Raw genomic sequence first — 27214 nt, forward strand, 5'->3', positions numbered from 1 at the left:
AATATTTTTCTACACCCTTTACTTCTTTTATGTCCCAACATGGGATCTCCATCAGTCATCTTGTGCTTATACTCCTCAACAAAATGGGGTTGCTGAACGTAAAAATTGACATCTTGTTGAGACAGCTCGTACCCTCCTTCTCCATAGTCATGTTCCTTTTCATTTTTGGGGGGACGTTGTTCTTACAGCCTATTACTTGATTAATTGTATGACCTTATCTATATTACATGACCAAATCCCTCATTCCCTCCTTTTTCCTACCCAACCTCTTTTTTTCCTTCCTCCTCGTGTCTTTGGTTGTACTTGTTTTGTTCATACTCTCACACCTGGACAGGACAAGCTCTCCGCTAAGGCTACGAAATGCATCTTCTTGGGATACTCTCAACTTCAGAAGGACTATCGTTGTTATTCCCCTGACACTCATCGTTATTTTCTCTCCGCTGATGTCACCTTCTTTGAGGATTCTTCATTCTTCTCATCCTCAAATCTCTTCCCATTTCTGAAGTATTGCCACTTCCCTATATATCCCCCCCTTCAGATGCGCTCTCTCGTCCTCTTCAGGTTTATCATCATCGACATCATGTTGTTGCTCCTCCTCTCTCTTCCGTTGAGGTACCTGATGACTCACCTCCTGTCCCACCGATTTCTCCTACCCCGACCCTGTCATCTATTGACCATTTGCCTATTGCTCTTCGGAAAGGTAATCGATCTACTCGTAATCCTCATCCTATTTATAATTTTTTGAGCTACCATCGATTATCTTCATCCTATTCTGCCTTTGTCTCTACTTTATCCTCTGTTTCTCCTCCTAAGAGCACTAGTGAGGCACTTTCTCATCCTGGGTGGCGACAGGCAATGGTTGATGAAATAGTTGTTCTGCACTTCAATGGCACATGGGATCTTGTTTCTTTACCTCTTGGTAAATCTACAGTTGGATGTCGTTGGGTCTACACTGTTAAAGTTGGTCCTGATGGTCAGGTTGATCGCCTTAAGGCCCACTTGGTTGCTAAAGGTTATACTCAGATTTATGGTTGTGACTATGGTGACACCTTATCTCCTGTTGCCAAGATTGCTTCTGTTCACTTATTTCTCTTCATGGCAGCTATGTGCCATTAACCTCTTTATCAGTTGGATATTAAGAATGTTTTCCTTCATGGTGAACTTCTCGAGGAAGTGTATATGGAGCAACTACCTGGTTTTGTTGTTCAGGGGGAGTCTGGTTTAGTGTGCAAGTTACGCTGCTCTCTATATGGCTTAAAACAGTCTCCTCGGGCATGGTTTGGGCGTTTTAGTTCAGTTGTTCAAGAGTTTGGAATGCTTCGGAGTGAAGCAGATCATTCAGTTTTCTATCATCATAACTCTTCGAACCAGTGCATCTATTTGGTAGTTTATGTGGATGACATTGTCATTACAGGTAGTGATCAAGAGGGTATCCAAAGACTAAAGCAACACCTTTTCAACCACTTTCAAACCAAAAACTTGGGAAACTCGAGTACTTTCTAGGACTTGAAATAGCTCAATCCAGTTCAGGTGTGGTTATGTCACAAAGGAAGCATGCCTTAGACATCTTGGAAGAAACAGGTATGTTAGAATGCAAACCTGTTGACACTCCTATGGATCCAAATGTCAAACTTTTACCAGGACAAGGGAGCCTCTAAGAGATCCTGGGAGATATCAACAACTTGTAGGCAAACTGAACTACCTCACCATCACTCGGCCAGACATCTCTTTTCCTATGAGTGTGGTTAGTCAATTTCTACAATCACCATGTGACAACCATTGGGATGTTGTGATCCGTATTCTTCGATGTATTAAAGGAACACCAAGTCAAGGTATGTTGTATGAAGACAGGGGTCATACCCAAATTGTTGATTACACAGATGCAGACTGGGCTGGTTCACCCTCAGATAGGCGTTCCACCTCAAGGTATTGTGTTTTTATTGGCGGTAACTTAATATCCTGGAAAAGTAAGAAACAAGATGTAGTGGCCAGATCAAGCGCCGACGCTGAGTATCGAGCTATGGCTTTGGCAACATGTGAACTCATATGGTTGAGGCAACTCCTTCAGGAATTGAGATCTGGAAAAGATGAACAGATAAAGCTAGTCTATGACAATCAGACCGCATTACATATTGCATCCAATCCAGTCTTTCATGAAAGGACCAAGCATATTGAAGTTGACTGTCACTTCATTAGAGAGAAGATCGCATCAGGATGTGTTGCTACAAGTTTTGTTTATTTAAATGATCAACTAGTAGACATCTTCACTAAATCTCTCAGAGGTCCTAGGATTAAATACATTTGTAACAAGCTTGGTGCATATGACATATATGCTCTAGCTTGAGGGGGAGTGTTGAATATAATGTATTTATAGTGTACAATCTTTCTTTCCTTTCTTAATATAGGTCACATATATGGTAGTTAGTTAAACCTAGCCTTGTATATATATTTCTCTATTGTAAGAAGTTAACAAGATGAATGAGAATTAAGATTTTCTCTCTCTCTTTCAACAACATCAAAATAAAATACACTCAGCATCTTATTAAAATCGAAAAGACATAATGAATATATTTTTTAATTACAATTAACCAAGCAATATTATAGATAACTTATACTTATCTTACTATATTCATGTTTACCGTTAATTTATTTTTTATTAATGTCATCTTAGTACTTGCACTCATAGTTGAATCCTCGCGGCCTAAGATTTAAGAATGCAAGGGATCCAACACCTACACCCGACACTCGTACTAGAACCCATGTAATGTCGTATTTCTTATCAAGTGTTTATATTTGCATCTACCAAATATCTCTACACATCCACCTGAATTAAGAATTTTATTAAGACAAAAATGACCCTTAATAAAATAACTAAAGTACCCATAAAGTTAGCATTGTTTAGCACTATACTTCCAAACATCCCTAAGGGTGTCCACCACTATATTTTTGAACATCCTTAAGGGCACCCAAGACTATACTTTGGGACATACTTTCAACATTCCATCTTGCAAGTTTGGACACCACAAAATCATTTCTTTTTTCAAAATTTTTCATTTCTAAATTATTCCCAAGTGTTGTGGTTTTTAACCTTTGAATTTAGTTCACCTAATCACTCTATACACCCATCTTATTCCTTGGGGTTTGTTTGTTGTTAGAAAAAAATTGAGCAAAAAAGGAAGAAGGTAGGTGTGGAAGAGAATAATGAGAAGTGTATTTTAGGTATATTGAAAAATTTTAGGTGGATGTGTCAATAGGATTAATGTTTTAAAGTGGATGTATAAAATAAGGTGGATGTGTAGAGTGATTAGGTGGATGTGAGACTGATTAGGTGAACTAAATTCAAAGGTACTATCTTTCCCTAAACACATAGTGCAGTTTCTCAAAAATCATCCATCCACTTCAGTTCCTAAGGCTCTAATCCCGTAAGAATTGGTAGCAAGCTGCCACACTCAAAATTTGAATCCATGATCCAATCCAGTTCTACTCATAACCCGTAAACACATAGTGCAGTTTCTCGAAAATCATCCATCCACTTCAGTTCCTAAGGCTCTAATCCCATAAGAATTGGTAGCAAGCTGCCACACTCAAAATTTGAATCCATGAGCCAATCCAATTCTACTCATAACCCCGACATAAAACCAAAATTAGAAGTCCGAGGCCAACTAGGACTCTTCAAAACAATACTCAAACTAAGGATTTTCAATGAAACAACTACATGATACAAACCAAAATTAGAAGTCCTATCCAACAAGGGTTTCTAAGAAATTGATCCGTTCAGGATTTTTATGAAAAATACCTATCAAGTGCAAGGGTTGAGTACCGGTACGTCTCTATGTGCCTAATCCTTCATCTCCAAATTTAGGATACCAAGACTTGGCTACAATGGGTAAGGGCACTTCAATCTAACATAATAAAATAAGAGAAAAAAATCAAATAGAAATCACTCAAGAGTAAAGGTATGTCTGATTGAAATTCCATTTTCTTTTATCTTTTATCCCTGTTGTTTCTCTCTCTCTTCAATATAACTATATGCTAAGGAAGAAAGGTTTATTTTTCTTTTTTCTTTTTTCTTTTTTCTTTCTTTTCTTTTTTTTGAGTAAAAGGATATTGTATTAATGAAAAGGTATACACAATGTATACATATACAAAAAACCAATAGGGGCGTTAACACAACCGCACCCTATGGGGAACCTAACCAATCCACAAAATCTATCAAAGAAGAAATGCTATCCCCCATGTACACTCTAACCCAATCCCAAAATAAATACAAAAAAGAACTTTTAAATGTTTGATCTAAGCTTTCCCTATCCTCAAAAGCTCTCCTATTTCTTTCCCTCCAAATGGACCAAAAAATGCAAAGTGGAGCAACTTTCCAAGCCTTTTTCCTTTTTTTGCCAATTGGGACACCATTCCAACTAAGGAGCACCCCCCTCTTAGAAGAATGCATCACCCACGGTACATGGAAAAAGAGCATAAACTAGCTGCCATAATGTACTTGCTTTCAAACAATACAAAAGTAAATGATCTCTCAATTCCTCTTCAACCTTGCACATAAAACACCTATTTGGCAACCTCAATGGTCTTTTTGAGTTGATTCTATGTCAAAATCTTAGACCAAGTTGCTTTCCAAGCAAAAAAGCTAGCTCTAACAAGGGCCCAAGAGTTCCACACTATACTGTGTGGGAAAGGCTCCACTCTCCTACTTGCCAGAGAGGAGTAAAAGGACTGAACTGAAAACTCACCATTCTTAGTCTCCAACCAAACCATGGCATCAAAAGTACTCGAAATGATGGAGTAATTATGCAACCTCTCGAAGAAGGCATCTACCTCCTCCAACTCCCAATCATTAACTTGTCTAATAAACCTTGGTCCCCAACTGCCCCCATTCCAAACATCTACCACCCAAGCATCCTTAAAGGAAGCTATAGCATAAAGACCTAGGAATGCATCCCTCGAAGACATATCACCACACCATCTATCTTTCCAGAATTTGACCCGATTCCCTGAACCAACCTAAAGGCTTGTTTTATCTTTGAAGACCTCCCAACCATTTCTAATAGTCTTTCATACTCCTACACCATACCTCCCTCTCACCTCCTTTGTGCACCATTTCCCCTCTTGAATCCTGTACTTACCAACAATTACCCATTTCCAAAGAGGGTTCCTTTCCTTCACAAATTTCCAAGACCATTTACCTAAAAGTGCCTTGTTGAAAAGAGAAAGGTTTCTAAAACCCAAACCCCCATTTTGTTTCTCCAAACACACAATCGACCAATTAACCAAATGAGGCTTTCTATCCAAGTCCCCTCCTCCCCACAAGAAATCTCTTTGAATTATTTCCACTCTAGCTGCCACTCTTCTGGGGAAAACAAATAAGGACATAAAGTAAATAGGTAAACTACATAAAGTACTATTAATCAACGCTTGTCTTCCACCTTTCAACAGATATTGTCTCTTCCACAAAGCAAGCCTTTTTTTGGAACCGTTCCTCCACTCCTTCCCAAACCCTACTAGACTTGTAAGGAGCACCCAAGGGTAAGGAAGAAAGTTAAAAAATAAACTAAAAGCAAACAGCCATATTTGAAGCAAAATAAGAGTATATTATAAGGCTCTTACACCCACACCTATGTTATGTCATGTTAACATGAGTATGCTAAGGAGAATTGGAGAGTCCAAGTATCATAGCCTTAGGTTGTAAGGAAACAAGTGGTATGATTTTCATGTGATTCCAAGATGTTCTTTGTTTGGAGTGATTCAAAAATCACCACCCTCCTACAAAAAACAAACTAATTCGTTAATATGAATTTTCAAGTACAAATGAGGGATGAGGAATCCTTCAAAAATCTACAGGCTGATAAGAAGGGGAAATAGAGTGAACTTTTGAAATAGGAAAAAGTCGACTATATATCACAAGGCTTATAAAAAAAAAGGTTCATACCCCTTTTCATAACCTAGATTTAAACAAATAACACTAGAACCACTTATTGTTTGAGTCAAGGGAGATCAGGAACATGTGAGGTCCACATACATGGATTGACATGTGAACCCCATCCATATTGACACTCGCCACTCAGGTCCCACATCAAATATGTATAATTTCTGCTGATAATTTTAAAAAAAAAAATTATATCATAACTGCACTGGTAATAATCAGTGTCTCCATAAAGCCATATGACGTGGCTTTAGACTACCATATATTAAAATATTGGATAAAATATTAGTATTATTATTTTTATGAAATACTAAATACCCACTGTCACAAAATGGTGTGCGGCTTTTATGAAATATTGAAAGAAGACCATGAATGATCTCCCCTACATGTAAGCTTCTATATAGAAGAATAGAGTATGTCCTGTGTTAGACAATCCATTTTCCTATAAGCTTAAGCTGACTTAAAATATATATCATGCTGCAACATCCCCCCTCCCGCCCCCCTTTCACGTGTGGCCCCATAACTGCCGTGGGAGGCACAGATCTCAATAGTGGCACATAAGTCACATTTTTGTGACCACACGATATTTTACAATAAATTAATGGAAGACTTGAACTTGAGACATCCAATAAACTAGAAGTTTGATAACATGTTAGATAATCAATTTTCCTAAATGTTTAAGCTGTTAGGGTTTAGGCCCACAATGTATATCATGCTCCAACACCCTGCATTCAGATTCAGTTAATAAATGGTTCCATAATTTTTTGTTTACAGTAGCTTCTCCACATTCAAAGCTTTTACTGAGTGTCGAATAACAATGGTTCATTGTATAACTCTAGTCTCAATTTTCTGATGTCAGTTGATAAGACCCAATATATTACAAGCTAATGAATGTTTTCTTTTCCACCAATTGAGCAACTTCTTTGGTTGTCAGTCCTACTCCTAATAGAAAAAAAGGAGTGTAACATGATATTAGCATATACTAATAGTCTACTACTCCTTAAAAGATAAAACAGTCATGTAAACATGAAAATGTGGAACTCATACATGTATATACATAAGTATATTACTTTAAAAAGAAGAGAAATAATAGCAATTTCCAAATTTCAACAATTCAGAAAGAGGGGAACTTTATGCAGCCATTTCTTTTCTATAATTCATTATCTGCAACTTGGCATGATTTTTTTTTTTTTTTTGATAGGAAACGACAAAGAGATATATTGATAAAAAGGAAGTACAAGAGAAGGATGAGGAATCCTTCCACCAAAGAAAAACAAAACTACAAGGAATCAAATACAAGAAAATGCTAAGTAAAAACAAGCAAACTCTCTAGGTTAGTCCAACCCATTGGAATTACACACTACTAACCAATCAAGTTGTAACACGTTAAGGGGAATCTCCTTAAAAACCTTAGAACAAAAAGTCCAAAGAGAAGTAAGGAAATGAATAGAATCCCAAAGGTTCTCTGAATTCCTAGTTTTATCCTAAAAAATCCTTGCATTTCTTTCCCACCACACTACCCAAATTAAAGCGATGCACACAGCTTGCCATAAAACAATCCCTCTCTTAGAAAATCCAAAACCGTTAAAATTGGTAGACAACATGTCAGAGATGCTCCTCGGGGGGACCCAATCCATCTGGGCTAACTGAAATAATCTATGTCATAACCCCAACGTCAAAGAGCAATGGAGAAAAAGATGATCTACTGATTCTCCATGCTTCATGCACAACTTGCAAATATCAGGACTAAGTGCTTTGTAGGGTCTTATTGACTGTAGCAAGTCATTAGTATTTACTTTCTTGTGTGCCACTAACCAGACAAAGGACTTGACTTTGAAAGGGACTTAAGAATTCCAAACGAACTTAGTAGGGGAAACTGGAGGAAAACCAGAAAATTGGGATAAGGCAAGAAAGAAAGGTTTGACTGTAAAAAGTCCTGAAGGAGATAAAGATTAGGATCTCTTATTTGAAACCGAAGGTGATAAATGTAGACGATCAAGAGACCGCATGAGGCCTCCTAAATCTTCTATCTCGGAATCGGAAAGGTTACGACGAAAGTTAAAGTTCCAAGAGGAGGGGCGAGTAGAGCCGAGAATTGAAGAAATAGGAATATTTTTATCCATGACTACTCTAAATAGCCTTGGATATTGTACTCCCAAAGGTTGGTCCCCCCACCACAAGTCTTCCCAGAACCAAATTCTTTCCCCATCTCCTACCACAAACCGAGTAAACTTGGAAAACTCTTGGGACCCTTGTGCAATAGCCTTCCAACTGCAACTTGGCGTGATGCTTTTGCCCTTTTTATTATCTTTTGACCTTATTGAGACACTGACATCATTTGACAGAAAAAGTTGAGGGAGAATGCATATCACATTATTTTTTGTTTTTGACAGATAAAAAGGTAAATATATTAAAAGGGGCCGCCAAAAGAGGAACCCACAGTATACAGAATATAGCACATTAATATATCAAGGTCAAAAATGAAATATAATTATAAAACAATAGGGATGTTTAAGCAAAAGAAAACCACATATTAAGAAGGTTCATAATATAACTAACGTAAAATGCACACCAGAAATACTTGTTTGCATCCATTTGCCAGCGGAACGAGAGTTGCTGGTTCCACCTGAAATAGCAAAGTTGCATGTAAGATGACATGTGCAGGATAAAGATGGGAACTAGGGACTATCTTTTGGCTTGATTAACAAAGAAAATTGCAGCAATTTAAAAGGCATTCATGCAATTAGCAAGCATTCGAATTCGCCTGAGAAATCTCTCCAAATGAATTTGGGAGTATCCCCCATACACTCAAAATAACCTTATGCCATACAGCACCACTTTCTCTCAGCGATCTCCATAACTAATTCCCTTGCAAAGAAGTTTTTTTGATAGGTAAACAAAACAAATATATAAAAGCATTTGGAAAAGGTGCACAAAGTACATACAGAATATACAAATAGCAGTTGAATACAAGTAAAAGGAAAGAGAAAAAAACAAACCAACACCTGATACAAAAAACTCCATCCTAAAGCCTAGAAATACATAGAATCCAAACTTAACAAACACTTGGGTGAGACCAACCTGAAACACCCCGCTACTGCCACAACCACTCTTCCTTGTCGGAAAGATGAACAACCTGGACTCTATGCCAATCAACAGCAACCCCAAAAACACAACCTACAAGGTCACTTACAAACCAACTCCCACCCACTACTCCTGTTTCTCTATTTTTTGTTTGAATTGCAGTAATTGATTGAGCATTCCAAATTTCAAAGCTCCCTAACCAAGTGGGGCGTAGAGGAGGGCCTCCACTTCACATCCGAAACTCTGCGCAGCTTTCTGGTTTCCATCTTTCTCAGCAAGGATGCAATTTTTTTCTCATGCCCATCCACTGACAATCCTACGAACTTGCTTAACGAAAGAAATTTCTTATAAGATAGATTGGAGAGGCTCTCCACTTTCAATAGGCCCCTACTAGGGCCCCCAAAACCCGAAGCCCCCACTCACCACGCACCTTTAGGTTCACAATCTTGGCATCCTTGGGCTGATTCTTTGAGGCTTCCACAACCAAGGCCTCACTAGAAAACATATGCAAATATAATTGTCACCCTTGCCCTCTGCCAAAAGGCCCACATCCTGCTCTCTCCATGGAATCAAGTTATCAGTCCTCCCCAAAGAAAAACCCTAGTCACTGGACATGGAAGAAGTCGAAGAGAACGACCCTCCCCCCATTAGACAAACCGGATGCAAAAACTTACCAAAGAAACCTTCCATTGGATGCAAAAAAGTTCTCCCTCAAACCCATACCCTTTTCGTCTTTTGGCTAGCACACTTAGTCCCAATATATAAGGTAGTCTCTCATCCCTTCTCTAATCACCAACCAAAAAAAATCTTTATGCAATCTCTCAATCGTAAAAGTGACTTTCGTCGGAAAAATGAACACCAACAGGAAGTAACCAAGAAAATGAGACAAAAGAAATTGCACAAAGGTAATTCTACCACCTAAAGAAGTAGGCTTTCTTTCAACCCTAATCGTCAAGAGATATTATCTAACATCAGGCCCCCAAAAATAGGCCTCTGGGTTCCTCTCTAAGGGAAGACCCAAGTACAAAATATACCACATTGAGACTCTACACTGCAGCGGAGGCCAATCCATTTTAGAGGTCATGACTTACATTGATGCCTAATAAGCTAAATCTTCAGGCCTGACTAGAAGTTTCACTCCAAATATTCTGCACTAGTACATCTTGTGCTGACATGTTGAGAATAAATCTATTTATTATATTTTTTTCATTCTTTTTTATTAGGTATATCCTTATCAAACCATTATTTTTTATACAAAAAATAATAAAACTATTAAACAGTGAAGATAATTCTCTTCCTCATTTTTCATTTTGTCATTCATTTTTCCACAAAATCTTAGATTTCTTCTTTTTGTTTTTTCATTTTTAATGAACCACCTTGACCTAAGGACATGCGTGCAGGGAATTTATCTGAGGTATGTGTTAGCATCTGGAAGTTCATATATAAATATAAAACTTCAGTGCATGAACCTTATAAGCTAAAGTAATAAGTCAGAATGAATTATCAGCTGAATCAACAGTAACAAGGAAGACAGAGCTATATTATAAGATCACAAAGGGTGAAGGTTCTTACAGCTTGAGCAGCTTCATCTATTATGACAACATCAAACCCACTATTCAATTTACTGAAAAGACTTGAACCACTGAAGCTAAGGGTGGAGAAGACCTGCCAATCATATAGTCACTATGGTAAGCAAAACGATTTTGGTTTTCACTTTCAACTAAGACTATAATTACGTACAATTGCCGCTTCACTCAGAATTGATGAACGAACGCTGTCCCTATCTCTTCCAGCAGCTCCATGTTTCTGTTTATCAGAAGTAGAGTTCATGCTGGAAAGTTTTTGTTCCACCTGCAAGGGCAATTCCCCATGTCAATATGTTCAATCATCATATAGTTAATAATAATTCAATGAAGTTAAGGGATTTTTCTTAATTGTTGCCACATACAAGGTAATCCATGGAGACTGCCCGAACAGAATGGTGTGGTTTAAGACCAATCCGCACGATTTTAGGATTATACGCATGGTCATTTTCATCACGAACACCTGACAGCAACCATAATACAAGTGTTCACCTTTGTCAGAAAAGTGTAATATTAGGAATACTAATCAAACAGCAAGAAAATGCATTATATTTTGGCTACCAGCAAAAGGAATTGCTCCTTGCCACGTTCAGCAGAAAAGTATAAAAGGACACAGATTTCCATAAGATCAGAGAGGATTTATCAAAAGATACTTTGAGAGAAAATGAAGTAGGAGAATGAAAACAAGAGACTCTAGAACAAGAAGAAGATGATAGGATATTATCTTTTTAGGTGGGGGAGGGTGAATGGATAATCAACAAGAAGACAAGATGATTAAATCAGTGCAATTTGTGACTGCATGGTGTAATCAGAGACAACAGACAGGTATTAAAGTTAATTATGTCAAAGAAAGTATCTACATAGGATAATCCCTCAGCCTTTTTTTATCCAAGGTAAAAGAAACAAAACTAAAGAAGCGTGTAAGACAGAATCAGCTGTCACCTGCAAACATCCCTCTATTGGCAATAGATCTTTGGAAGGAAGAGAGGTGTCTGAGCAGAAGCAAACTCAAGGAATAGGGATTTCAACAATATTGTTATCAAGTATGAACAATGAACATAAAGAACTGGGATCACAAATGAAAGAGGAAAGCATTGATGGTGAGGTGATAGGATCAGAAATTATGATTATGTTCTGTTTAGCTAAGAGTTGACATTTGTGGATACATGTTTCAGCTCAAGGGATTCAAAAGATAAAGACTGCATACCAGCATTCTAAGCTTCCCTTTAAGGATGTTCTCAAGAGGAAGGGAAGTCCAATTTCAGGGTCATGGCCCACAGGGTGAATGAAAAACGATCTTCCAGCCTTTGGAATATTAGTTACAGAAGAATCCTAGTGAGGGAGATTCTAACAATCACTCCAAACTCTGGGTTAACATTATGTGGGTGTTTTCAGGTAAACTTATACTCAACTGCTCGCTTTCACATTGCCACAAATTAGTGGTCATTCTACCAGAACCAAATCAACAATGGAATACTTTAAAATGTAGACTCATAGTTACACAATTTATCTCCAGAACAAGGGCATCCCAATCCCCCACAATTCTGTTTTGCTTTTTGTTGCTTTCTTTTTCCTCAAATCATGAAACTAGTGAAAAAAATTATAAAATTTATATGAGGAAAACCAAAATGTATCCAGACACAGGTTATAACAAAAGCAAGAGAAACGAGGGGGAATGATAACATGCATAGCATAGATACTTGTACCAGTATTTAGAAGGCGCAACACAATCTCATCAAGCGCAGAATTTGATGGAGCACATACCAGTACCCGTACACGATATTTACGACTGGAAGTAACTATTTCTGGTTTCTGCAAAACATATCTAAGTCAGAAGATCCTCCAAATGAGCACTATAAAATAGCAAGCCTCAGACTTACCAATTCATTTCCAGTGGTAGGGAAAACACCATCATCACCATCCTTGGGCACAATTTCATCTCTAGGATTGATACCAGTTAGCCATGGAGATGCTTGTCCCCACATAACATATCTGCAAAATTTTACAATATTCAGTGCAAGGGCATGCATCTGTGCTGTGGATCAAGGTATTAAACTCCAACTTCAAATCATCTATGGTCAGAACAAATATGGCGAAATCGATATTGATAATAGTGAAGTTCAAGATAACGATGAGAGGTCATTCCCACAAAATACAGAACCTGATCAAAGTAAGACTATACTCCTCCACTATACAACGATTACTACAAATGAAGACATGTATAAAATATCACAAGAAACCAAATTCAAACTCTCTCAAACATTATCCACCCCTTTCAAATTACAAACTGATGTCCAACTGAGTTGAAGAACATTAAGTTAGATTCCTCTATAGGCAACAATACAATAGGCCCAAAAGGAGGAGTAGAAGTGAAGAAGATCCCACAACATCCCTTCTATTCTGTATTTATCCGCAAAAATCCTAGCATTTTGCTCTTTCCACACAATCCACAGTACAGTGAGGTAAGCAATATGCCAAAGTGTTTTGCCTCTAATTGAATTCCTCAACCCTCTAAATGAAATAACCATCATATTTCCAATACTCTTAGGAGGAACCCAATCCATATTCGCCACCGTGAAGAGCTTATGCCAAAGCCCCATCGTTATTGGGCAATGTAAGAAAATGTGGTCAACTGACTCTCCACTCCCTTTGCAAAGAATGCACCAATGAAGACTTAAAGATTTGCAAGGTCTTCTCACCTATAGCATGTAATTGATATTTACCTTCTTGTGCACCATCATGGATGAAAATGTTGGGAAATTTCACCAAAATATCGATGAAATATTAGATATCAGGAAGGTTCGAAAAAAAATCAGTTACCGATTATTGATTACACAAAAAATCAGTGAAAACACATAAAAATCGCCAATTTTTTGGTGTTGGGGGAACACATGCCAATGAGGTGAAAAAATCACCGATAAATCGAAGATTTTTCAAAATATGCCATTTTTTTTTATATTTATCCGTATTTTTTATTTTTTTAATTATTTTTTTCTAATTTATCTTTTTTTTTAATTTATATTACCCTTTCATTTTATATTATTCTTTTATTTTTAATTATTTTTCATATTTATCTCATTAATCCTATTTTATAAAATTACTATCACTTCACTTTTAAATTTTTTTTATATTTATCCTTTTAATTTTATTTAATTCTAAATATTTTTATTTTGAAATATTAAAAATATGAATTTATTCAAAAATTGCTAAAATATAAAATTAAAAAAAAATTAATGAAGTTCTAATGTTTTATAAATTAAAATTAATTTGATAAGATAAATTATTAATATAATTTTTAACAATTTTAATTATTTAAATAAATTAATGTTAATAGCAAAAAACTATCACCACAAATTTGTAATAAAATTTTAGAAATTAAATCTCAAATAAAATATTTTATATGAATCGATTTAATTTTTTATTTAAAATGTAGTCGAACATGTTTTAATAAAAGTAGTTTTTAATTTTTAAAATAAATGAATATAAATATATTAAAGGAATTTAAGCTAATTTTTTCTATAAAAAAAATTGATAAATATTATTTTTGATCATACCTATGTCAATTACACTTACAAAATAACCTTGATATATGTATTTTTGCTTATTTTATTATTTTTTTAAAGTTTTTCCAAGCATTTCCATGAATTTTAAACAATTTATGTTCCATCAATATTTTTGTTATAATATCTACAAGATTTTACCGATATGTTCGATATATCAGTAAAATCCAAGTACTAATATATTTGTGTTTACTGATATTTTTATCTCTGTGCACTACTAACCAAGTAAAGGCCTCGACCTTTGAAGGGGCTTTTGATTTCCAAACAAAATTAGACAGAAGGTATGAGATTGGATTTAAGGACTTGGACAACACCGTGAAAAAAGATTTTACTGAGAATAAACCAAAGGGAGAACATGTCCAAGCTCTTGAGTTTGCAGTAGAAAGAGACAAGTGCACTGTAGAAAGTGAAGACATGAGTCTTTTGAGAAGTACAATTTCTAAATCAATAAGTTATGTCGAAAGTTAAAATTACATGAATGTGGATAGGAATTACCAAGGACAACTGAAATGATGAGATTTCTCACTGAGATAACTTTATAAAGACCTAAAAATTGTGAACACCAAGGTTGATCTCCCCACCATAAATCTTCTTAAAATTGGATTCTCTCCCCATTTCCCACCACAAAGAGGGGGGGTGTAGGGAAACGTTCTAAAAAACTTGTGCAACAACCTTCCAAGGACATCTGTGTGACCATCTAACCGAAACGTTGGCGTCTCATCCATTAGGATGTGTCCCATAAATACTCAAAATAACCTAATGTCTAATACCACAATTTTCCTTAGAGAACCTACACATTCACTTCCCTAAGAGAGCACGATTTCTCAAGGAAGTCTTCCCAATCCACAAACCTCCAAACTCCTTAGGCCTACACACTACATCCCACTTGATAAGATGATCTTTCTTTCCCTCCCCAGACCCTAACCAAAGGAAATCCCTTTGCATTTTCTTAATTTTTAAGACTATTGAAGTTGGAATCATGAAAAGAGAAAGGAAATAACTAAGGATGTAAGACAAACAAGACAAAATTAATGTTATCCTTCCCCCCAAAGACAAAAAGGACTTTTTCCACACATCCAACCTCCTTAAGACTATCAACCACAAGATCCCAAAATCTCATTGTCTTTGGATTCCCTATTAAAGGAAGACCCAAATAAGACAGTGGTCACTATGAAACTTTACAGTCAAGTGTCATAGCCAACCTGGATATCAACTCTTGGCTTACATTAATACTGGAAAGAATGCTTTTCTCTAAATTGATTTTCAACCTTGATAATTGCTCAAAAACCAAAAAGATTAGTTTAAGGTTTTGCAGAATTTTTGGAGAAGCTTTAGAGAACAAAATTGTGTCATTTGCACCCATCCAACCTCCTCAAGACTCTATCAACCATAGGGCCCCAAAATCTCATTGTCTTTGGATTTCCTATTAAAGGAAGACCCAAATAAGACAATGGTCACTCTGAAACTTTACAGTCAAGTGTCGTAGCCAACCTGGATATCAACACTTGGCTTACATTAATAGCGGAAAAAATGTTCTTCCCTAAATTGATTTTCAACCTTGATAATTGCTCAAAAACCAAAAGGATTAGTTTATGGTTATGCAAAATTTCCGGAGAAGCTTTAGAGAAGAAAATGGTGTCATTTGCAAATTGTAAAATAGATACTCTAGTCTTGTCCCCACCAACTATTTTTTTTTTTTTTTTTTTTTGATAGGAAACAACAAAGGGATATATTGATAGAAAAATTGTCCCTACCAACTATGAATCCCTCAAATAAACCACTTTCCTCCTCTCTAGTCATCATCCTATTAAGAACATCCATTACAATGGTAAAAAGGAAAGGAGAAAGAGGATCTCCTTATCTTAATCCTCTAATGGCTTTAACCCAACCTTTGGCATTTCCATTAACTAGGACTACACAACTCGTTGAAGACAAGCATCCCCTTACCCAAGATCTTCATTTTATGCTAAAACCTTTCTTTTCAAGCACATGGTCATAAGCCTTTTCAAAATCAATTTGAAGACCACCCCTCCCTCCCCCGACCTCCTTTTCTCATCCACCACTTAATTGGTTATCAAAACCGCATCCAAAATTTGTCTCCCCTCAAGAAGGCTCCTTGAGATAGAAAGATTGTTTCATTAAACACTTCTTAAATGCCCTAATAAGACCTTAGCTATAAACTTGTAACCAAGCTAATAAGTCCAAAATCTGAAAGTTTGGTTGTTTGACTTTTTTTTGCCTAAGGGCAATAAAAATGGCATTGGTGCTTTGATTTATTATCCCATTACTGTGGAACTCTGAAAACACTCTCAACAAGTCCTCTTTTATCACATCCCAACACTTTTGATACACCACAATAGTAGAACCATCAAGGTCAAGGGCCTTCTCCTTGTTAAGTAGGAAAATAGCCATGTGCACCTCCTATTCAGGGAAGGGACGGTTTAGCTAAGCGACACTCTCTCCAAAAATGGGTGACCACTCTAAACCTTCCATCCTCCAAGAAACACTTGTGGGTTTTGAGTAGAGTTTTCCATATTTGATTAGTCCCATATTCTAAACAAATATGTAACCAATTAATTCCAACAATTTTACAAAAGTTTAAAAACTAAAACTCTATCAAACTGATAGAAAGTTTTAAAGTCAACTTCAGTAGAAAGTCACCTAAGATTGACTTGTGGAATAAATGGAAGTTCACAAAATTTTAGGACAACGAGAAACATTGTGTACACTCAGATTTTATCCTTTGACATTGTCCTAAACAATTTTTTTTGGGTCCATACTCCACTCAAACAAATAAACCTTCATTCAGATCATTAGCACACAATTGGATGTATGCATATCTTAAAATCTTATCAATGACCAAGAAACAAGTTTTACAAAATGTGAACAAAACTATATGAACTAAAAAGAATCATTAAAAACTATAAGAGAATCATGAGTTTCCACATTCCAAAAATGGAAGAGGCGTTCTTGAGCTACTACAATAGAAACTGCAATCACAAACAAGCAAATGTAGATCAACTTCAAATATGACAAATCATTTAAGTGTTTGACTGGAGAATTCATAGTAACTATTTTTCTTTCCTTCCTCCCCCACTCCTCATTTTTCTTTTGGCTACAAAAGAAAGGTTTATAAGAAAAGGAGCTTGACAAAGGAGGGTGCAATCCATGTGCACTAGGAGAATACAAAGAGTGCCACAGGAGAAACAACTTAACAATCTCCTAAACACTAACATGGACAAACAAACAAGGAGCAACAAAGACAAAGATCCCACATCCTAAGGCTTACTAGACCACAAGAAAAGAGAACAAAGAAAAACTCTGTTAAAGATTCAACCCACTATTCCAAGTGTTGAAACATTCTACAATTTCACTCCTTTCACATTGTTAAAAACAAGCATAATGGAGTTGTCCTCCAAACTTTCGTGGGCATTTTTCAACAAAACTTCCATGTCACCTTAACAAAACCTCTTTAATCAATGAAGAATACCCAAGAAAGGCTGAACAAATACAGAAAGAGGTCCTACAGATTACAAGCTAGACTACAATGAATGTTGTTGGTTAAATTCTTCCTCACTCACTGTTAAAATTGTTCGCTAAACGGCTTCCCAAGCAAAGAAGCCCACTTTTGTGAACCCTAAATCGCTTTGGCAAGGACCTCCCTACTAGTTGGGTCAAGGAATCAGTAAAATGATTTCACAGAGAATTCCCCATCCTTGGAACACCCTCAATCATCCTATCCTCCAGATTCTACATCACTGCTACCTCCCAAATCTATTCAATAGATAGATCCACACTTCCAACCTCTCCTTATTGCGTTCCATAAACCCACCCCAAGCCTCACTCTTTTTTTTTTTATCAGAAACAAAAGATATATTAATTATGAAAAAAGTACAAGAGAAGGATGAGATGGTTCTCCCCATAAATACAGAATACTAATCAAAGTAAGACTAAACACCTCCACTATACAAGGAGAACTATACACAAAGGTATAGGCCACTTAAGCATAAACAAAGGTAACATCTCCCCAAAAGTGGACTCAAATCCTGTCATTGTTATCCACCCATTTGATTTACAAACCAAAAGTCAACTAAGTTGAGTAACATTGAGTAGAACGCCTCTAAAGGTAATGGTACTAGAGGCCCACAAGGAGGAATAGAAGTCGAGTACATTCCGCATCTCTTCCATTCTCAACTTTTCCTGAAAGATTCTAGAACTCCAAGCCTCACTCGACCTTCTCCAGAACACTAAATACTTCTTCCTTTCTAAACCCTCCTATTAATTGTGAAAAACAAAAGGACCCATCATATCCTTTGACCAGTAGTTGTTGTGATGTTTCACAAGAGAGAAAGCAGATACAAAAGGAAGAAGAAAAGAGAGCTGAGATTGATAGCTTTTTTGATAATTGAGCGCATATATAAATAAAATTAGGCAAAAAGCCCCAAAGCATACAGGGAGTATACGTAGAAGCTTACGCCAAAACAAAAACAAAACTCACCATCCCTTAGGGAGTGGCAAGCCATTCCAAAAAGCCTAAAAGCGAAGAGGACTCCTCTCCCATATACACCCTAGCCCAACTCCACAAATTACAAACAAACGAATTCTTTAATTTCTGAATAGCTAGAGATCCCCCCCTAAATGCTAATCTATTTCTCTCCTTCCAAACCGTCCAAAAAATACACAATGGAATGGAAGTCCAAATCCTTTTCCTCTTTTTCCCCACAAAAGGGCCCCTCCAACTTTCTAACATCTCTTTAACTTTCTCTGGGAACACCCAATTGGCCCCAAACAAGGCCAAGGCAATCTCCCACAGAGTCTTTACAACTGTACAGTGTAAAAGAATATGATTTACAGATTCCTCTTCACAACCACACAAAAAACACCGGTTTGGAAGCTGCCATCCCCGTCTTTGAAGGTTATCCAAAGTTAGGACCTTCTCCCAAGAAGCCTCCCAAGCGAAAAAAGCAACTTTGGTTGGACCTTGTCCACCCAAATGCTCTTTTTCGGGAAGGTAATGTCATTTGGCCCTGTCAACAACTTGTAGGCATCTCTAATCCGAAAGCGACCGTGTCCCTCTCCTTTCCAAATCACAGCGTCCTCTTCACTAGTGATCCTCAAGTCCCTCAACAAATGCAACATCTCTCCCAAGGCATCCAATTCCCAATCATTGGAATTTCTTGAGAGTCTTATGTTCCACCCTCCTTGACCTAGGCTCGAGTCCCACATCTCATTTACCGAAGCATACCTGTGAACCGCCAGAGCAAACAACTGGGGAAAAGCTTGGGACAACGCCTCGTTGCCGCACCACAGATCAGTCCAGAACCTTACCTTAGTCCCCTTGCCCACTTTGAATTCTATGTTCTCCCAACACCAAGATGACTCCTTCAGAATATCCCTCCAAACCCCCACCCCAAACGTTCCGCGGGCCTCCTTAGTTCTCCACCCAAAGCCCAATTTGCCATACTTCACCCCAATCACCTTCCTCCAGAAGCTATCTCCCTCAAAGGCAAACCGCCAAATCCATTTCCCCAACAGGGCCTTATTCAAGAGGTCAATTTTCCGAATGCCAAGACCCCCACTCTCCTTTTGGGTGCACACCACCTCCCAATTGATAAGATGGATTTTTCTTTCCGTACTTCCCCCTCCCCAAAGAAAATCCCTCTGGATTTTTTCAAGTCTCTTTACAATTAGCTTAGGCATGCGAAACAGAGACAACTGGTATGTGGGCATGCTAGCCAAGGTACTTTTGATAAGGGTAATCCTCCCGCCCTTTGACAGATATTGTCTTTTCCACAAGGCAAGCCTTCTTCTCAATCTAACCTCAACCCCATCCCACATTGCCCTAGCCTTGTACTTGGCTCCCAAAGGCAGCCCCAAATAGACAGAAGGGAGGGTCCCCACTTTGCACCCCAACTCCACCGCCAACATCTCTATATCTTCCACTTCCCCAACCGGGATTACTTCACTTTTATTAAGGTTTATTTTGAGACCAGAGGCTGCCTCAAACCACATCAAAATCCAGCTTAGGTGGGTCATGTGACTTTGTCTTGCTTCACAAAAAATGATCGTGTCATCAGCAAATAGAAGATGGGATACATTTATTTCCATTCCCCCTCTCTCTTGAATGTTGCAACCTGAGATGAAGCCCCCATCAACAGCCCTTCTTAACATAGCACTTAGGACTTCCATTCCCAACACAAAGAGGTAGGGGGAGAGTGGATCTCCTTGGCGTAACCCCCTAGAATTGGGGAAATAACCAGCTGGCACCCCATTCACCAGAATTGAGAAGCTTGCCGATGAAATGCACCACCACATCCATTTCATCCAACGGTCCCCAAATCCCATCTTTCGCATGACCTTCATGAGGAAGCTCCAGTTCATGCTATCATAAGCTTTTTCAATGTCCAGCTTACAAATCAGCCCTTTCTCCTTACTTTTGAGCCAATGGTCAATCACCTCATTGGCTATGAGTGATGCGTCTAAAATCTGTCTACCCTTCACAAAAGCGTTTTGGTCCGGCGCAACCACCTTGTCTAACACCCCCTTGATTCTATTGGCTAGCACTTTGGCCAAAAGCTTGTACAAACCCCCAATTAAACTGATTGGTCTGAAATCCCCCAAGTCCTCCGCCCCCCCTTTCTTAGGAATGAGGACTAGGAAGGTAGAATTAAGGGACTTGGCAAAAGATTTTTCTTCAAAAATTCCTGGAAGAACTCCACAATTTCCTCTTTCACAAACTCCCAACAGGATTGCCAAAATGCCACTGTGAACCCATCCGGGCCTGGCGCCTTATCACCATTCATTCCCATCAATGCCGCATAAATCTCTGCCTCAGTGAAAGGCTGTTCTATACCATCAGCTTCAGCCTGGCTTAAACTTTGCAGCTGCAGCCCTTCAATATCAGCTCTCCAAGACTGTTCCTCCGTCAGCAGCTGCTTGAATTCATGCACAACCCCCTCTCTTACCTCCCTCTCCTCCTCCAGCCACCTCCCATTGATTCTGATCTTATCCATGGAATTATTTCTTCTATGGGCATTAGCCATCCTGTGAAAGAATCCCGTGTTCTTGTCGCCTTCCCTCAACCACAATTCCCTAGATAGTTGCCTCCAGTGTGTTTCTTCCAAGATCACCCATTTTTTGAAAGCATCCTTAGCCTCTGTTTTCATCTCTGTCTCTCTTTCAGTTAGAGCCCTATCCCTTTCCACCCTATCCCAAAATTCTACTTGTTGCAAGGCAAGGTTTTTGTTAACTTCAACCCTCCCAAAAACCTCTCTATTCCAGATTTTTATCTTCTCCTTCAGAGACTTCAATTTTGTGGCCACTCTGAAGCTGGCCCTCCCCCTCCCCCCGGCCTCCTGCCACCAACCCCGAAGGAGCTCCTTAAACCCATCCACTTTGAGCCACATATTCGCAAACCTGAAGGGGAAGGGCCCTTCCTGACCCCTCCACCATTCAGAAGAATGGGGAAATGGTCGGATGTGGGTCTGGGCAGCCTACACTGACTAACCCCACTGAAACAGTCAATCCAGTCCTGAGACACGAGAAAGCGGTCCAATCTAGCCCAAGCTTGGTTATTCCTTCCCCCACTCCACGAAGCCACCCCCCCTTGCATAGGAATGTCCAGAAGCTCTAAATCATCCACTACCTGAGCAAACCTCCTCATGGCGCCAGACAACCTCCCCTGATTGCTCCTTTCCTCAAGGGATAGAGTGACATTGAAGTCTCCCCCTACGCACCAAGGATCATCCCAGATTCCCCTTATAGCCCCAAGCTCCCCCCAAAGGGTCTCCCTTTCATCTTTGGTAAATGGACCATACACCCCTGTAAAAATCCAAACCTTCCCATCTTCTACATTCCTCAGTCTGCACGAGATTGAGAACTGACCCCTTTCCAACTCAATGATTTCCAGTGTCCTTTTATCCCAGCAAATCAGGATCCCTCCTGCGGCTCCCTGAGCATCCAGAGCACCCCAGCCAATGAACCTCCCAGAGCCCAAACTCCTCACCAACCCCTCATTCATGGACTGAATTTTCGTTTCCTGTATGCAAAACAAATCCACTTTCTGTTTTCTAATTATAGCTTTGATCATTTTCCTCTTGGAGCTGTCATTAGCCCCGCGCACGTTCCAACACAAGAGCCTTATTTTCATTGGACTTCCAAGATTTGGCACCCTCTTCCTTGCCCAGTACACTTTTTCTTCCTCCCTCCCTCATAGTTGACTGAGCATTCTAGTCTTCTCAACTCTCTTTCAAATTTTGATTTCTCTAACAGGGCTTTGTTATGGATTCTTTCTCTCCTTTTCCTGATTTTGCCCATAAACTCCAAAATGTCTTTCTCCAAGCCCTCCGTCGAGAAGCCAAGGAATTGACTGAACCTGGCCAAGTCACTATCCTCCCATCTCGCTTCCACCCATCCACTCTCTTCTTGACATAATGACCGGGCTAGGCACAGTGCCTTGCTGTTATCCTCCCTACAATCTTCACTGATCTCTACCAACTCCCACCGTTTCCCTTCATCCTGCTCTGAAATCCCAATTCCATTGCACGGAATATCCCCCTCGGTTGAATCATCAAAAGCCCCAGAGCGGTCGAAAGACTTCTTCACAGAAGTCTGACCAAAAGGAGAAAGGGAGGAGGAAGAAGGTTCAAAGGCCACCATTCCAAGGGAAGGAGGGACAAGATCATACCTTGCGTCTTCCTCCAGCAGTGCGCAGTCGGTCCTGGAGATCCCCCCCTGCTGATTCTCATTTCCATGGGTCCCCCACTGACCATCCTTCACCCAGAAGGAGGAAATAGCCGCATCTGGGCCCCTTGACGGCCTTTGAATGCACTCCGCATCAGAGAGGCCCTTCTCCGCCTGGGCCTTAGCAGGAGAAGCTGGGCTTTGAGGAACCAGCCCAACCTCTTTAGGCAGGCTTGAGGGCGATGCTATTTCCATGGGCTTCCCAGGCCCGTATTTAACTAGCCCAGCCAAGTTTGATTCAGGGGACTGGTCCTTAGTCCACCCAGTTGGCCTTGCTTGGCCCAATAAGTCCAGCCCACCCAAAGCATGAGCCTTTTCTGAAGGCCCATCTTCGCACCGAGATGGGTTTGAATTTTGGCCCGGTCTGCTGCACTGACCACGCGTCCCATCAACAGACAGCAGAACATCCTCGGGCCTCGGGCCCTCCATCACCCCCTTCACGCGCACCCTCGCGCGTGCGCCCTCGTCACCCCCTTCCTCCGTTCCCATCGCGACAGCCTTCCCTTTCATTACAGTCGCCGGAGCCTTCATGACTGGCCTGGTTTCCCACCATAGAGTTATCAAAAAACAAATCCCTTCGACCCAAATCTCCACCTCAGTAGGACGAACCTCACCGTTCCGCTTCACCAGGAGACGTGCCCACTGTAGTTCTTCCATTTTTTCCGTTTGATTATCCATCGCAAGAAATCCCCCACACGCATCCCCAATCCTCCTCAGAATACCCTGCTCCCACAAGGAAACAGGTAGGCATACTACTCTCACCCATGCTTCACTACACCTATCCCCTTCCCTCAGACATCCTAACTCCGGCCTCCACTTCTCTAATCGGAGGATTAGCCCCCCGACCGACACACTTCCGCTCTGTGCAGCTTGCTCTGCCTCTGCCGGGAGCTCAAACTCCATTAAAACCTTACCCTTCTCCATTTTTGCAAGCCCTAAATTTCCTTTGAGCCTCCAGATTCTCGCTAATTTGGTTCCCCACCCTCTGAGCTCATCCCCCTTTCCTGCATTAGGGTTCCAAGACCCAACAATGCAATGTTCAAGTTTGGACAGATTCCGACCCACTTCCTCCTTAGACGCCTCTACCCTTGCTACTGATCGTTCCTTCCCATTCCCCATTTTGATAGCATCCACATATGTCTTCGCCAAAAAATGCTTCGGCCGTGGCTCGTCTTCCTTCTGCCTCTTACTGCCTCCTTCTACACAGCCCAGTCTCCGGAGTAATTCCACCATTGAAGCCCAGCCACCCTTTGTTCCTCTGCCTTTGGGGATAAAGACGCTGAATCTCTTTCTTTCCAGATCCGCGACCCCCAGCCGGAGAAAGCATCCCCCTCTATTAAAATCACGCGTCAGAGAATACTCCCTCCCGTTCTCCTTCCACTCTCGGACCCACCTCACCATCCTTGCATTTTCGATACTCAGAGTCAGGCACTCGAATACTATTCCAAGGCTCACCGGGCCTAGTCTAACCCACGACGAGATCCCTCCTTTTCGTTCTACAATCGTGGCTTGCAGTCTGTCTCTCCTCTTCTCCACCTCGACCTCGAACATTTTCGATTCCACGCCGAATCTACCCCTTCTGACCTTCTTCTCGGGCCTCGCATGGCGCTCGCCCCCTGCAAGATCTATCGCTCCCCCTTCGTCGCCGTTAACTCTCTCTCTCGCGAACTTTCTCTCTCTAACCCTCACTCTCTCTCTCTCCTCCATAGTAAATCCATGCTGAGATTGATAGCTTGAATCTAAAATTTTATTTTATTTAATTATTATTATCACTATTTTAAGATAGCAAACCTTATATAAATCTTCATGCATTCTCCAATAGATTGGTTGCTGAATTGTTTGTCACAGCACTTGATTTCTACTTCTTTATATTGACTAAAGGTTGATGTGGCAATTTTAGCTTTAGTACTTGAGTGAGGTGAACACTTATGGGGTAAGCATTTATTATAAATCTAGAAGTCCCTAGAATTTGATCAGGTAGCACCTTGAGGGATATCTTCATCAATTTTCAGAAGTTAGAAGATCAAAATGGTAATTGCAGTTTTTTCCCATAATTGGCAAAGTATAAATGCACATCTATAGCCATTACCCTATTTGGTGATCTTTTGGATTGCACCAACTCTGTGAGAGAAGAAGAAGAGAAGGTGAAATGAGAGATTCGAACTCAAGACCTCTAGTTAAGACCTCCAGTTAAAGATAAATCTAATACTATGTTAACCTACCAACTCTTATAAAAGTTTATGCTGTTAGAAATTGGACCAACAACATATCCCAAAGTAATAACTATCATTCCTCTCATGGTTACATCTAGTAATCTTAGCTATAGACTTTAGAAAACTCAAAATACTCAACAAATTATAGAAAAAAAAAAAACATATTATAATACTTAAATTCTTTGATAGAACTCTAAAACCTTCCAAATAATTGGATTACAAAAAACTAGAAACCTTTACTGAAAAAGAAAAAAAAAAGAAAGAAAGATTTTTACAAAATAGATAAATTTTAGAAATAGATACTTTTAGAAAATCAAAGCCTTATTTTAAAAGATTTTAGAAATTAGACACATTTTTTAAAAAATTTATAGCTTCCTAGAAATAAAAGCTTTTACAAAATGAAATGTTCAAAAGTATAGGAACTTGTACAATAAGAAATTTCTAAATAGAACTTTCCATTCAAAATAAGACTCAAATAGCCAACTATTATTTTTTTTTTATCAGACAATAGCCAACTATTATTAATTATGACTTTAAAAAACGATAAATCTGCAAAATTACCCAAATACCCTTCATGGGGGTAACTTAAGATTTCTTTACCCTCTTCTATTCCTTTCCTGAGTAAATCTTGGACGGCTCATTCCCATAACTTATGGGGCTTAAATAAGATCTTTTGCTTCAAAAAGGTCAATCCAAACAGGACTTTAATATCCTTGCTCGGCTTCACAATCACTACACAAAGATTATCTGCTCTTCCTCGTCATAATTTTCACTAAACAGTCTATTATCAAACCTGTTCCAAGAAAAACATAATCAATGTAAAGTTTTAAAATATTGAGCCCCAAAACACCCAGTCTCTTTCTTCATGGTTGACAACTTGCCATAACTGAATCAAGCATTCCCCTAGATTTCTAAGCTTCCCTCAGCACTTTATCTGACTGTTCTTTATGCTTGACTCGTTCCTTACCCAACAAGCATGAACAGAGATGACTTGTATCTACCTTCCAAATCCCTCGTAGAAGGCACATAAAGATTTAAAAAATAAAATTTTGAGATGTCAAATCTATGGAATCAGGAATCTAGTGTCTCCAATTCCATTATACTTGTATCTGTATGTTTACAGGTTTAAGTTTAATCTTCATTCTAAAATGGCTTCAATCGAAGTATTCATAAGAATGAAAAAAGTTCATAGTGATGATCAAATTCTTTCTGCAGAACATCATATGTAATAGAAATGTGTGTGACATCATAGATTAAAAAAACAAATAGCCAGGAAAGAGAACATTCCACACAACCTCAATCAAGTTACAGACACTTTAAATGGCTAACATCATCAGGAGGAAGAAGATAGTAAGAAGTCAACTACATACTTTTCCTGGAGAGGTAAATATGGCCCACGTTTTATTTCACGCAATCCACCCCTACATGAAAAGGAAACTAGATAAAATAAATAAGTGAAAATGAACAGAGAATGGAATCTGAATGCACACCATATCTTATTTCACATTTATCATGACCACAGCAACAACCAGCCAAAAAAGAATGATAGAGACATTTCACTAGACTAAAGATTGACTGCTCAAATAGAACTTTCAAAGTTCTCACCTGGAGTGCACTCTTGCTGGAGTTGCATGCAAAATGGCACTAAGAAGCCCAAGAATAGTCTGTGTTTTTCCTGTTCCTGGGGGACCCTAGAAGAAAGCATGCCCTCAAATACCATATTTAGGTTATGAAAACACTATAAAACAGAAATAAAAGACAACGATATAACATAGTGATTTTGAGTATATTAGCAATTAAGTCAGATTAAAAATATATATGAGCAATGAATTTCCAGTGTGTCAGACTGAGACAGTATAGGAATATAGGAGAAACTTTTATTTCTGGCTTCTCCTTGCTTAAATTCATAAAAGCCAATAGACCTATTTGCTACTACCAATCAGGGAAAAAGAAAGAACAGACCAAATGAAGAAAATAGGTCCTTAACGAAGAAGAAGTACTTAAAGGATGTAACTTCCATGAGCTGTAGGATATTTGGCTCAACAAACTAAAGTTTAGGTCCTCCCTTGGGAGACAATCATAGGGCACCTTATTTTCAGG

The 27214-nt window shown here is 38.9% G+C and overlaps 1 protein-coding gene across 1 annotated transcript in view; it reads right to left on the reverse strand.

Annotated features, from left to right (window-relative positions):
* Nucleotides 1–27214, reverse strand: part of LOC117908551 (probable helicase MAGATAMA 3) — a 50214-nt gene that overhangs the window by 13442 nt on the left and 9558 nt on the right. Inside the window, exons 7-14 of the mRNA XM_034822192.1 lie at nucleotides 26720–26805; nucleotides 26485–26535; nucleotides 12480–12591; nucleotides 12306–12411; nucleotides 10965–11062; nucleotides 10757–10867; nucleotides 10589–10681; nucleotides 8505–8558 (exon numbers count right to left, since the gene is read on the reverse strand). Of these exons, the coding sequence (XP_034678083.1) occupies nucleotides 8505–8558; nucleotides 10589–10681; nucleotides 10757–10867; nucleotides 10965–11062; nucleotides 12306–12411; nucleotides 12480–12591; nucleotides 26485–26535; nucleotides 26720–26805 (711 nt within the window). The remainder of the gene's footprint in view (nucleotides 1–8504; nucleotides 8559–10588; nucleotides 10682–10756; nucleotides 10868–10964; nucleotides 11063–12305; nucleotides 12412–12479; nucleotides 12592–26484; nucleotides 26536–26719; nucleotides 26806–27214) is intronic.

Source organism: Vitis riparia, chromosome 19, assembly GCF_004353265.1.
Source record: "Vitis riparia cultivar Riparia Gloire de Montpellier isolate 1030 chromosome 19, EGFV_Vit.rip_1.0, whole genome shotgun sequence".
NCBI classification, from domain to species: domain Eukaryota; kingdom Viridiplantae; phylum Streptophyta; class Magnoliopsida; order Vitales; family Vitaceae; genus Vitis; species Vitis riparia.